The 14,820-nt window shown below is 36.6% G+C and overlaps 1 protein-coding gene across 1 annotated transcript in view; it reads left to right on the plus strand.

Annotated features, from left to right (window-relative positions):
- Positions 1–14,820, plus strand: part of LOC106068371 (uncharacterized) — a 49,258-nt gene that overhangs the window by 22,703 nt on the left and 11,735 nt on the right. The window contains exons 10-15 of the mRNA XM_056017599.1: positions 2,103–2,272; positions 4,407–4,543; positions 7,188–7,277; positions 8,798–9,005; positions 10,380–10,605; positions 14,542–14,595. Coding sequence (XP_055873574.1) covers positions 2,103–2,272; positions 4,407–4,543; positions 7,188–7,277; positions 8,798–9,005; positions 10,380–10,605; positions 14,542–14,595 — 885 coding nt within the window. The remainder of the gene's footprint in view (positions 1–2,102; positions 2,273–4,406; positions 4,544–7,187; positions 7,278–8,797; positions 9,006–10,379; positions 10,606–14,541; positions 14,596–14,820) is intronic.

The following is a 14,820-nucleotide window of genomic DNA, read 5'->3' on the forward strand; positions in this document are numbered from 1 at the left end:
TTAATAAATTCCGTGATATTTTTTCGTTTTTTTCAATGTATTTAGGGATTACGCCTAGGGCCTTTCAATACCTAAACCAGGCCCTGACTTGTAGATATTTTGTTAAACTGATTGCAAGAGCCGGGCTTGCTGAGCATCTATAGGCAGCACGGATATCCCCCCGCTGGTCCATAAAAGAAATAGCACTATAGCGCACTCAACGTGTTTTAAGCTTTCTCCTACATACACATTCACATACACATGCACATTTACATTCACATTCACATACACATTTACATGCACATTCACATACACATTCAGATACACATACACATTCACGTACACATTCACGTACACATTCACGTACACATTCACAGACACATTCACATACACATATACATTCACATAAAACATACATATACACATTCACAGTTACATGCACATTCACATACACATAGATTGAATAAGAGCAAAGCAATTAAAAACACTATTAAGAAGCAATCTTTCGAATATTAATCATTATACCATTTCGTTTTTCATTGTTTTCCATTATAGTACCAATTAGAACGTAATCTTCTTTTTTGAATTATAAAAGATAAGATAAGATAATACTAACTTTAAAAAAAAAATCTTTTCGAATACAAATGATGAAAGAATATACTTACATAATGCTAATCAAAACCATTTTAAAAATTATGATTAGGGGCCGCTGTAGCTGAGAAACAAATAGAAAGACTTAAATCTAAACCGTTATATAAACTTAGATGACGTGTTTCTACTGAACATTTCACAGTCGAGTCTCTGTGTGTAATATAAATGTATCCCTATGAAGCCGTAACACCAACCGACTATATTAAAATAAATAATCTATAACCCAGCTAAGTCGTGACCTCATCAAATGTTGCGTTCAAGGATAATTATGTTGCGTCTCTATGCAAACTACTTATACTAACAGTCCCACACCCGTAATGCCCGACACATTGGAAAATAGCAGTGATTTATATAGATATTGACTTCTACCTCTTCCAGAAAGAGATGTCAATTCAATAAGGCCTGCAAGCCTAGAGCTCTAAGAGCCTTTGGATCCACTCTTTTGGCAATCAAACGCTTCGTCGAGATGTGGATACTGCTTATGTTATCTTATATAATAAGACGTTACTTCTAGTCAGGGCCGGCCTTAGGCTACTGCAGCCTATGCGGTCGCAGTGGGCCCCGCGCTTTCATAGGCCCCGCGCAAATTCTTAGTGTACATTATTAAAATTAACCATTATAACGTATATAAAATAACAGGGTTTTCGCGACCTCCTGATTTTCCAGGGCCTCCAGGAAATCTTATGAAAAGACAAAATATACGATAAAGTCCTGAACTTTTTTTTGAATTTATTCAAATCTCCTGAAGAATAGACGAAATTGACATTTTTGGGTGCCAATAAATAAAAAGTGGCATTGCGAGCTTTCATTGGATAAAAATTTATTGCAAAGACGAAAGTAGGCCTATTTTCTAATTAAAAAAAATAATAATTTTGACATTATGCTTATCCCTAACCAGACTAGGCCCCGCGCAATCCTTTTCGCATAGGGCCCCGCAAATGCTAGGGCCGGCCCTGCTTCTAGTCATGCATGTTAACCAATGACCTAAATTCTGCCAAGTCACTAGATATCCTGGCTGGCTAAGGCCACCCATTCCATGCTCTAATAGCACTAGGGAAGAATGAGCATTTGTACAAATTTGTCCTAGCATGGGACGAGGAATGTGCCTTTATCTTTGTGTCTTTCAGAGTATTTCATTAAAGTTTGTTTTTGTATTTGAAGATTATGGTTCAGTGTTTTATGTATAATTGCTACTTTACTTTTGAGTCTTCTATCCTGAAGGCTTTCTAAATTTAGTGATTTTACTAAAGGTGTTACTCTAGTCAAATGTGAATATTCGATTGTTATGAATCTCACTGCTCTATTTTGTGTCTGTTCCAGTTTCTTAATGTTTTCTTGAGTTGAGGGGTCCCAAACGGAGGATGCATATTCTATTATTGGCCTAACCAAGGTTAAATAACATTTTAGTTTTATGTCCTTATTTTATGTTCTTCAGTCTATAATTATCAACAATACGTATATCCTTTCACTAGAAACCGTAATGCCTGTGATGAAGCTTTGGAAATACGAATATATTGCTTACTGTATTTTGAACCACGATTGTCAATGTGTTGTGTACTCATCGTATCACCATTTAATCAGAGTCACCAACATTGCAAGTAATAAAACTAACATTTACGTTATGAAACTGTCAGCCCTTCCGGTAAGTATATAGATCAATAGGAAAGCGTTTGATACCATTTTTCTGTTTTGTGTTATTGGGGTATTTAATAATTAAATGTCAAAGTTATCTGTTTCAAAAAAAAAAAAAAAAAAACAGGAGGCGATATGAAAAAATGTGGTGGTAATATAATGGAAAACAAAGAAAAACCAAAATAATAAATATAAAAATAGGAAGATTGGAAAAAAAATTTAAGAAAAAAAGGCAAAAATTATTTTTTTCAAATCGTTAAAAAAAATATCAGAGCTTATATAAAGGAAAGAGCTCATGTATATTTAGTCGTATCTCTGAATACTGGAAGATTTATTTCACTTATTTGTATTAAACGAAACAATTTGTTAGCAGTAATTATTTGATAAGTGGGTGTTTTTTTTATACATTCGTGTGTTGTCTATGCCAATGAATAATTGGGGAAAGTTTGTACAAAATCCGAGAATGTATTTAGGAGAAATAACGTGTTCAAACTTATTAACAGACAGACAGAGAGAAAGATATAAACAGAAAGACAGACAGAGTGGGTTGGCATAGGTTTTATAAAAATATAATCAAATCCATGATATTACTGTTAATAACTTAATATGAGGCGTAGGACGTAATCTTCTTTTTTTGAATTAACGTCTGTATTATATAAGATAAGATAAGATAATACTAACTTTTTAAAAAATCTTTTGGAATACAAATAATGAAAGAATATACTTACATAATGCTAATCAATATTTCCAAATTCTTTGCACCGGACACTTCAAAATGTTTACTTTTCATAATGGATGCCTTGGGTAGCAGCTGCGGCTCTGCCTCCAGCAAAATATTCGTACATTGTTTACTATCTGGCCATATTCGGCTCCGGCCGAACATCACTGCCGGATAGTAGGCCGGATAGTAAAATATAAACGGTATACTACATTTCAATTAATATTTATAAAGTTGATGGCGTTTTTTTTTTAAATTTCTGTTTAAATTTAAAACATAATGATGGGCTTAAAATATATGAGTATGCAGCGAACATCTTTTATTATAAAGACAAGGCTTGTTAATATAAATAGAAATGACACTTTTACATTATACATGCGCTTTACGTACAGAGCAGCAATGGCTAGAGCATTTTTTTTCATTTGTCTTGACATTTGAGTGGGTTAGTTAACACGTTACTGTTATATTCGTGGACTACGTCACGCTGACCAGACGTCTATCTAGCTGTGCGGATGGACAACTCCCACCCCCTTTGATATGTTTAGTCCATCACATTCAGTTCATAGATTGACAGGTGACCACGAGTCTAATACGATGGGCGTAGGTTTAGGGTAAGTAGATGGGCGTAGCCAGGATGTTTTTTTCGGGTGGTTGTGATGGTGGTTTGGAGGGGATTTTTTAAAAACTATTTCCGGTATTTCAAGCCAAAAATGCATATTCTGAGATATCTACAGTGTATTATGCTGCTATTAAAATATTTTAGTTCAAAAAATTAATCTGCTATTCTTACTTACTTAGATCCTCCCGCACCGTTCGACGCATTGGGCAGCAAGCTTCCACAAAAAACTGTAACTGTCACTGGCAATGTTTGAAGCCTCTTTCCACCTGTTTTTTTAAACAAATTCAAAACCCCCTTAGCTACGCTCCTAGAGACTTTGGTGACCGTAGTTTGCTTTAGAAGAATATTGAAGAGACGTATTTTCAATTCAAAACTATCTGTATGGAGATTTTAAAGTTAAAACCATCTGAAAGCGTTTTAAACATAAAGTCTTATGGAAGAGGGGGGTTTAAACTCAAAACCCCTTGGCTACGCTCATAGAATTTTGAGTGTGTAATTGGCTTTTTTTTATATTGAAGAGGTGGTTTTTAGCTCCAAACCCCGCTTTGGGTGGTTTTAAACTCAAAACCATCTGGAGTGAATTTAAATTTAAAGCCCTCTAGAGGAGGTGTTTTTTTTTAATTCAAGGGGTTGGCTACGATCAAAGAATTTGAGTGTTTAATTTGCTATTTTATATATTAAAGAGGTGGTTTTTAGCTTCGAACCACGCTGGAGGGAGGTTTTTGACACAAAAACCTTCTATGGCGGTAGTTGTTGAAATCTCTACTGCTATTTTGAAATAAATTTAATTTTGTTTGTGTTTTCCAGTTACAAGGAAGATCGTTAATTATTGTTGGCGAAAACACAGTGCAGGTTATCGTTGCTTCCAAAAATTCGAACGCAACAGAACATACATTGTTTACAATTGTCCCATCCAGTCTCTTCGTGACAGAGTATTTTGCAATGTAAGTCTGTTTATTCATCCATTTTCAACGTAATTTTTTTTTGTATTAGATGAAAAGAAACTTAAGCTTTAAGTAAGTGAGTGGATAAACGCAATATGCTGAGACAGAATATTGACACTAAATAAATAGTAGGCCTACTGTTGAGTTTTTTTTTTTTCTTTACTTGTAAACTTAAATTCGTGAAACTGCGTTGCGTGGCTTAATATCATAACAATATTCGTAATAATTTTAGGAGTGATTTTAAACAACATTATGGAGAGAGTGTGTGTTGTCCAATAAACTCAGAGGTAACCCCTTTTGAAGAAGGAAGTACTGGCTTATTATTATTATTATTATTATTATGTTAGAAATGAACGAGTAGTCATTCTCTGTCGCTGCCAGGGTCGAGTTTCGCTAAAGAGAAACAAAATTCATCGTAGTCCCTTTAACAGTTTCCACTGAGGAATTTTCTGGTGATGTGGCAGGTCTGCAGCAGTACCGCCCTCTGACAGGCAACGAAGATGTTCCTAGGAATGTTAAGGGCCTTGAAGGTGTCTGTGAGGTCAGTTGTTATTATCCCCTCGGTTGATATAACAATGGGGTATATTGTTATTTTGGACAATTTCCATAGACGCTTATCTCCAAGCCTAGGTTCCCATATTTTCTTTGCTTTTCTATCTCAGTTTTTCTCAAATTATGAGACAGTGGTACGGCGATATCGATAATGGTAGCGGTTTTTTCTTTTTTATCGATGAAAGCAGATCCGGGCGATTGAAATCTACCGTTTTGTCGGTCAGAATAGGCCTATCCCAGTACAGCAGATGTTCAGTAGACTCGAGAACCTCTTGCGGAGAGTATTTATAATAAGGGGGAGTGTCCTTACCGATCAATTTGTACGTCAAAGCCAGGTGTTGGTGTATTAACTTTGTAACTTGGTTATGGCGACCCAGGTAGGCTGATTCTGATAGGGCTGGACATCCTGCCATAATGTGTTCAATCGACTCGCCCACATTTCCACATTTTCGGCATTTGTCGACAACATTGAGTTTCAGGATATGCTTCTCGTAATTTTTTGTCCTGATTACTCTGTCCTGTATTGCTGTAACAAAGCCTTCTGTTTCAGGGTAGAGATGACCTGCTTTGAGCCATGTTAAGGAAGCAGCCTTGTCGATGTTGTCCCCATGTAATGAAGCCGGAAATTTTCCGTGGAGTGTTTTTTCTTCCCATTGGCGAATCTCATACCCTGCGTCGTCCAAACCTATATTGACATCAGCATTGTGTAGGTTCAGAGGGGTTGCATCGGAGTCGTATTTCCGTAGGAAGGAAACTAATTTGTTGCTGTTTGTTGCTGGAGGCGAGCAGTTTTGATCGTATTTTTAAAACTTGCATCTTACACAATTTGAAGATGTTATGTAATCCACGACCCCCATCCTTCCTGGGCAGGTATAACCTTATGGTGAAGGACTTGGGGTGTAGGCATCGAAACTTGGTTAGTAATTTTCTAGTGAGTCTGTCAATGTCATGTAGGTCGGTGTCAGTCCATTTGATCACACCGAACGTGTAAAGGAGCACAGGGACGGCCCAGCTGTTTATTGCAGTGATGAGATTACTGCCAGACAGTTTGGTGTTGAGGATTTTATTAACTCTTTGCGTATATTTGCCAAGAAAGTCCTCTTTTAATTTCTTATGGTTTATCTTGGCATTCTGGTTTATTCCAAGATATTTATAAATAGAGGCGGAGTTCAATTCCTCGATGCCTTCAAATTCAATGTTAGTGTTCGTTGCCTTGCCCTTTTTAATGCTTATGATGCCACACTTATCCAGGCCAAAAGACATACAGATATGGTCACTAAAGCATTTTACCGTTTTGATTAAGGTGCGTAATTTTTGCTCGGTTTCTGCATATAGCTTTAGATCATCCATGTATAATAAGTGGGACACACATTTTGTACATTTAGTGTCAACCCTAAAACCGTTTGGAGTAATGTAGATAGAGGATTAATCGCTAGGCAGAACCAGAGTGGAGATAATGAGTCACCCTGGTATATACCTCTTCTTATGTGCACAGAACCTAGTTTATCACGATTAAGGTGCAGATTTATCTTCCAATTATTCATACAGACTTTCAATAGTTGTTTTATTCTTGGGTTGATTCTATGAATGTCCAGGGTTTTTAATAGCCAATCATGCGGAACTGAATCGAAAGCTTTTTAGTAGTCGATGTAACACATGTGTAAATTTCTCTTTCTTCTATTAGCTTGATGCAATATAATACCATCTATAGTTAGCTGTACTTTACAGCCCATCGACTCTTCAATGCAACCTTGTTGTTCATCTGCTAGTAGCTTATGGGCAGAACAAAATTTATACATTTTACTTTTTAAAAGTGAAGTTAATAGCTTATACATCACTGACAGACAAGTGATAGGGCGATAGTTTGATGGTTGGTTCGGATCCCCTTTTTTGGGGAGGAGAGATGTTCTCCCTTCAGTGAGTTCTAACAGCATTAAAGACGGTTCTTATTATTATTATTATTATCATCATTATTATTACTAAGGAACGAGTATTTATTCTCTGTCACTGCCAGGATCGATTTTCGTAAAAGAGAAACACAATTCATCGTTCAGTTTCAGATACTAAATCTATCATTCCATTCTTTATGCAGGTTGCCTGACGCGTTTAACAATCATTACATCGTAGTCATAGCTGTAGAAGACTTAAATGATTATACGCTAAATGATATGGCTTTAAACAGGTGAGTCTTTTGTACTGCTAGCGGTAGGATTTTGTACCGAGAAATCTTGTTTGTTTTTTTTAGCATTTTTTTGTTACAATCCCTCTGTTCACGTCACCTTGATCCAGTATCATGGATAGCTGATCTCAAAAACGGCTTTAAAAATTTTCCTAGCTATTTAACATATGATAGAGGCATGGTGGCTGAGCGGTTGACTTCCGAACCGGGAGTCCTGGGTTCGAATACTAGTAAAGACTGGGATTTTTAATTTTGGGATCTTTGGGCGCCTCTGAGTCCACCCAGCTCTAATGACATTCGTTGGGGAAAAAGTAAAGGCGGTTGGTCGTTGTGCTGTCCGCATGACACCCTCGTTAACCGTGGGCCACAGAAGCAGATGACCTTTACATCATCTGCCCTATAGACCACAAGGTCTGAAATGGGAAGTTAAACACTTGATGTCATATGTCTTGAAAAGAATCACTAGCTCTTTGGCCACACAGCAAAAACTCTAGCTGGACCGTTACAATTTTTCAAAGTAAAAAATTTAATTTCCTTAAATAGCTTGAGCTCTAATACGATGTTGTATTATGAATGAAATTTTCTTCACGACATGATTAGATCATACTACAGAAATGTTTCATTCCGAAATAGTGTTGCAATGCATTTAATGACCAGTAATTTCAATTGTTAAAAAAAAATATTCTGAAGCAACGAAGTTGTGGTCTGAGACAATTAGTTTCGAATAAAAAAAAAAAAAAGAAAAAAAAAAGTAACTACGAATAAAAATCATGTATTCTTACATTGACTTAAATTATCATTCTTGTCGTCTGGCTTTATATGCTCTTAGATCTATATTTGTTACTCCTGCTCTTTATTTTATTCTTTTGACACTTCACTATCGTTTCATAATTGGTTTAATAACAGTGGTGGGAAGCGTGGTTAAAAGATAGAATCCGAACCAAAAGAAATGGCTTGGCACCCGACTCGGGCAGAGTTGTGTTTACTGAGCGCCCAAAGGCAGCACGGAAAACCAATTCCTAGATACCCCCTCCTCCCCTCTGGTCCACAAATGAGATTGGACCAAAAGCGCTCTGAGCATGCTATAAGCATGAAAGTAGTACTAAATAAAAGCTATACTAATAATTGCAATCTGCGTAATTACATTATATCAGTTCAGGATTACTGCTGCATATCTACTAAAGTACAAATAAAGAGAAACAAAATTCCAATGGTCTTATGCGACCCCCAACGGGGTCGCAAGCCACAGGATGAGAACCCCTGCTTAAGGGAGAGAAATACTCAAAATTTAGTTGTTCCGTTAAACACTGACCAAATTTGTGACAACTTGAAGGATGAAAGACTAATAACAAATATTGGTCCACCCAGCTCTGACATTAGTTTGGGAAAAGTAAAGGCGGTTGATCGTAGTGCCATCCACATGACATCCTCGAACAGATGATCTTTACATCATCTTTCCTATATATAGACCACAAGGTCTGAAAAAGGGAAACTTTACTTTATTTAGTTTCCTTTATCTACAGTTTTCCTGAATATCACATTATTAGCAGCTACTTGAGCTTACGAATTTTACAAATGCAGTTGAATCCGACCCTTCATTCGCCGTTCTATCTGAGCTCTCAAAGTGGTCGAACTTTTGGCTGCTATATGTTTGGACATGGCAATGAAAGTTCCTATGCGACACCCATCACCTTTGGAAACACAAGCAGAGACTTTAATTATTCATACGATGTACGTAGTGAGTTCTTGTGTTATTAGAATTACAGTTAACACTAGAGTAGTATTAAGACAAGCAAACTAAAAAAAAACAAAAAAAAAAGAAAATGATTATTATAAAAATACTTAGAAAAACAAAAAAAAAACAACAACACAAAGCTTATATTAAGTGTCATTGTATCAATTAGTTTGGATCAGCCATGTGATTAAATTCGTAATAGATCTAGTCTAACAATAATAAATTTGTGCGAGTAGAAACAATGTATTGTCATGCTTTAAGCTGTCTCAATGACCTAGGTTTCCTATCACTTGTATGGGCCTGTTGGAAAGGGAGGTGGGGGGGGGGGAGGGAGAAATTAAAGAAGTATCTACCTGAATGTTACCGTGATCACTTTTTTAAATTCATTTAAAAAAAAAAATAAGTGCGACTTATATTGAAACTCGAGGGCTGAAGCCCTCTTACGCTAACACGCTAACCACTGTGCCAGCCAAGTGTTTATGAAATAGAAGATTTCATTGATATCTTTTGTAGTTTAACATTTTTTAAGCGACGACCCAATTCAAGGGGAATAATTCAATTAACAATAATTAATACATTTGTTGTTCAATCGCTTTTTTTTATATTCATTCTTGTTTAGTCCTGTACAAGAAATAATTGTGCACAATTTCAGTTTGATGTGGAATTGGGTGTTGGGGAAAAAAAGTGTACGAAATATGTACCAGACAGAAAAACAAAAACAAAAAATAAAAAGTAAGTTTATTTAAAAAGTAAAGTTCCGCTTTCAGGCCTGCAATGTATAGGGCACGACAGATGATGTAAAGTCCATCTGTTTCTGTGGCCCACGAATGTACGAGGGTGTCACGCAACCATCACAACAACCAACCGCCTTCAATGTCCCCAACTAAAGTCAGAAAGCAAATAATAGCTCGCTGGACTCAAGGGCGCCTTTAAAATCCCGAAATTCAATTAAGTCCTCACCACGACTCGAACCCAGGAACCCAGGTTCGGAAGCCAAGCGCCTAACCACTCAGCCACAGTACTTCTATTATTATTTTTAACTATCGACAAGTACGTTTGACTTAAAATTTAAATCTTCTTATTAAGAATTTAAAAAAATAGTGTTTATTATCAAAATATATACACTCGTCCGACAATGATGTAGAAACATAGACAAAACAAAATATCTGATATGTTAAACTATTTTAATTTTTTTTCATTTCATTTAAATCTTTTAGTTCTTGTTTTTAAGTTTTCACTTCAGTTTCCATTTGTTTCCGTCTTTCTAGAGCTCTCTTTTAATTGTTTTCATTACTATTTGTTTTTAAATTTATTTTATATTTATATTTTACATTTATATTTTTCATTTTTACTGTTTATTTATATGTTAGCATACAACCACAACTTCATCAACCAGGGCTACGTCAACAACTTTCACTACTACTACCATACCAACTAGCACCACAGCAACGACTACCACCACACGAAGAACTACCACCACAACAACGACAACAACAACAACAACAACACCGTGTACGCCTAGCCCACAGAAGGACGGAGACGGGAAAGACAACGACTGCGATGGTTACATTGACGAGGAAATTTCAAATGAAAAAGGTCTGATAAAGGTTTTATTCTTTATTTCTATCACTTTAAACACTTTAATATAATGTCGGCAACAAAAGCTACGTGTCAAGTTTGCCGTTTCTGTAGCAAATGTGGTTTCACAGGGTGGGGTCGCTAGCTCCACGCCAAACCCTTCTCTTTTCTCACTCGCCGTATCAGAAACCTCTTTAGTAAGAAATGATGATGATATTACTTCCCTTAGAGCACGGACAAGAAATCGTGTAGTGCAGGGGTGGGCAAATAATGGCCTGCCGAAGTGTGCCCACACATTACACATATAAAATTGCAAATATATTAAAAATAAATCATTGTAAGTATCTATAGAAATTATTGAAACTTTTGATTCTTATCACTTATAATGGAGAGGCTAAAGAAACTTTGTCTCTAAACGTCCTTCTAAAAAGTTTAAAGTAAACGAACATTGTATTTAATAGCAATATTTCGATAAATTCAGTAGAAGACATAAGCCCAGGCCAGTATTTATTCAATGCTATGAAGAATTGTGTTGAAAGAGTTGGGTTGGCTTGTACAAGATGGCAAGGGTAACAACTGATGGAGCTTTGACTGAGAAAAACAACCTTTTTAATAAAATAAAGAAAATATCCCAAACATAACCTAGTAACTGGAAAGTTTACAAAGAAGGCTACATTGAAATCATTCATATATGACTGCTGCATCATTAGTAACTGTGAATGAAGCACAGGTCCGACCCTTGGCATAGTATGCAGCTTCTAAGGTCCATGATTGTTGGGGGCCTCGCACAGGAAATACGCTTTGATTTATAGAAAAGGAACAGCGTAACTTGAATTCAGTTTTATTGTTCCAAGTACACTAGGTCTTAAATAAATTGCATAATTTTAGTTTTTTCCCTTTATTTTGTATTTTTATATTTTATTCGGGGCCACCGAATTCACTTCGCCTATGGCCTCCAAGTATCCGAGGCCAGCCCCGACTGGCAGTTCCGAAAAGTACGTGAAGATTTGGAATTGAAGCATTCTGATATTCGGCAACACAGGGGTATTCGCTGGCGAATCATTAGATCAACATGTAATCTCAAGGAAGAACATGTTAGGTTCCTTGATGGACATTGACTGTGACCCCTGCCTAATATTTCTGATGGATAGTTGAAGACAGACTTCGTGTTTATCATGGGAAGCATTGCAATTTGTTGTTTGCACATGAAAGGTATGTGCATCTTAAATCTTTTCAAACAAAGATATTCCATTTCTTGAGGCCAGCAAGAGAAATTAAGGCTTTATCATTTTACCTTAGCTGAAAGGGGAAACTATTTCTATTAAAATGTTTGAAAAGTACAAGACTTATTTGGATTCCTTGATTGTGGAATTTTAAAACAAATTTGAAGACGTCAAGAACTTGAAACCAGTTTTCAATAGCCTCAGTTCACCATTAAGACTAAGACTAAGACTGCTTTATTGATCCTTACGGAAATTTGTTGTGATTACAAGGACTCGTTTCTCATATAAAGACAACACAACAGAAACATACACATAAATACAACAGACAACATGAAGAGTTCATTCAGCGACTACACACAGGTATCTTGGTGCATTTCATGTTCCCTGATCAATGAGTGGCGGTGATAGAGTCTGACCGAGTGAGGTACGAACGAGTTTTTGTACCGCTCCGTTCTTGTTTTGATTGACAGCAGTCGCCCACTTCGCGACGACCTGGCGTAGTTCTGATGGAGCGGGTGGCCGTTGTCTTCCAAGATTTTTTCGATTTTTCTTAGGCACGTTTGTTCAAAAGGTTCCTTTAAATGTGGTAATGTTGTGAGTGTAATTTTTGATGCTTTTTTAATGATGTTTTCTAGACGTTGCAACAGTTTAGATGAGGCGTTGCCTTGCCAACAACTTATTCCGTATGTTAGCAGATTTTGTACAGTTGCGCCGTAAAATGTCTCAAGGATCTTCTTGTTTAATTTAAAACTGTTGAGTTTGTATAGAAAAAAGAGTCGCTGGGCTGTTTTCTTTGTCAGAGTTCCAAGGTGGTCTTCCCATGAAAGCTTGTTGTTGATGATAACGCCTAGCTATTTATATGCCTTTACTTGTTCTATAGATGTAGTGTTTATTTGCAGTTCACGTAGAGTTTGTTTTTTCTTTCTAATTATTAATGCAGAAGCTGAATCAGCTCCAGCTCCAGATGACATACCTCCAAGCAAACTATGACCTGAAAGAGAAGTTATAGTCAGTTCCTTCGCGGGAGTTTTATGGGTGCCAGAAGCTGTATATCCACACTTTAAGAAACTTAAAACTTTCACATTTTAAGCAACCACAATTTATCTTTAAAAAAGCTTTCTTTTTGTTTGAAAATTATCAAGTGTTAGAACAGGTCGATGTTTATTGAAAATAATTTGACAGTAGTCACAAGAATAACTAGTTCCATGGCTCCGGAACATTATGCGGCCCGCCTAGTCCCCAAATTTTATTAATGCGGCCCTCGGTTGAAAAAGGTTGCCTACCCTTGGTGTAGTGAGTTTTAAAGGGATAGTTTTTCAAATTTTAGTTATTGACTTATTTAAATTCTGCGTAAAAAGTTGTAATAGTAAACATTATATCATTTTTTTATTTAAATGCTCAGAAAATTTTATATTTAATAAATTAGGCAAAAATTCTTCACGCCCCCCAAAAAACGGGGTTCTGCGAGATTTTGTTTTAATTTATTTCATGCGTCACTTCCATAAACAATACTGAAAGAGAAACTTGATTTAACCAATCGTATCGCTTCATTCTTACAGTAGCTGTTAGGCTGTTAGGCTTAGTGACTGCCTAGTCCAGAGCTATGATACAGTTATATATATAAACATGTATAGATAGATACAAAAGCATTAGGATAACCAACACGAGAAAAAAAGTAACATTTTCATCTAGGCCTCTTCCTATCCCAAGAAGTAAATAGATCGTGTGTCTGAATGATTCGAACAAACTGGTCAGTGTAAGGCTAGTCGAGACTACGTGTAGTCAGTCATGACAAGACAACCAAGCGATAGTGTTTGTTGTGTGTTGATTGGGCTGGCGAGAAGATACACACTGCCGTGATTAGTCAAGCATGTAAATCTACTTTTAATACACATTTTTTCTTTGCTTACAAGATCCTAGATCTAACTGCATAGACCAAGATATATTTCTTTTACGAGAATGTAAACTGCTGTAAGGTCTCCTGTTATACAATAAGTCAATAGATTAAAACTCCTTTGTAACGTCACATAGAAACCCGCTGAAAGTCTGACTGTTTTGGATGCGCAGGAAAATTACGTCGGAAAAACATCAATTACTAAGTTATTATTGCAAATTTTAAAAAAGTAGAATATATTCATTATCTGTAAATCAAAACACATATTATATCAAAAATTGTCAAAACCATCGGAGTTTCCCTTTAAGGTCACCTTGTCCCCATACAAGGACAGATCTGTTCCCGCACACGATCCAGTTGTCGCTCCCCCCCCCCCCCCCCATTAACTTTGTCCCGATCGCCCTTCTTGCCAAACGCGACATTCATAAAGAATCTGGTGTATTGTTTCATCGTGTTGTAAGCAGTGGCAGCGCTGTGTGTCTCTCGGACCTCATTCACTACGACGAACGGTCACGTGATAATATTGATAAAACAAAGAAGAAAAAACTGTCACGTGATAACCATTTTTGATAAAAATTAGATCTAAATTTGTATAGAAGAGATAGGGAAGCACTTGACTCAGTGTTGTTTGTTTATGATGTTGAATGTGGTCCATTGAGTGATCGACACGGACCGCCTGTTGCATGCGTCCCCACGATCTGGTCTACTCATCTGCCACCAGGGTTTGGTAACTTCGTAGTTATTCATTTATTGAGTATAAACATAGTTTGATTCTAATCTACAATCTTATCTAATATAAAACTAATCTATAACAAAGATTAATTATCTTTTTTGCAGATGACGATAGAGACGGTCTAACAGATGAAGATAACTCAGTTCAGACAGAAAACGGTATTTGTAAACTCCTAGTAAATTTCCTCGCCTACATTAGTTGTAGCTGTTTGATTCTCAGGCGATAGTTTCCTCTGGAATGCCATGGGCTAGAACATATTTCTCTTTAAACAACGTACAAGAACATTTTAGTTGGAACACATTTGACTTCAGGGCACATATAGAACTTGGCCGGCCTTGTCCCAGACCAGTCGTCATAGAAGGCCTCAACACTGATCTGTGACG

This window comes from Biomphalaria glabrata, chromosome 18, assembly GCF_947242115.1.
Source record: "Biomphalaria glabrata chromosome 18, xgBioGlab47.1, whole genome shotgun sequence".
NCBI classification, from domain to species: Eukaryota; Metazoa; Mollusca; class Gastropoda; family Planorbidae; genus Biomphalaria; species Biomphalaria glabrata.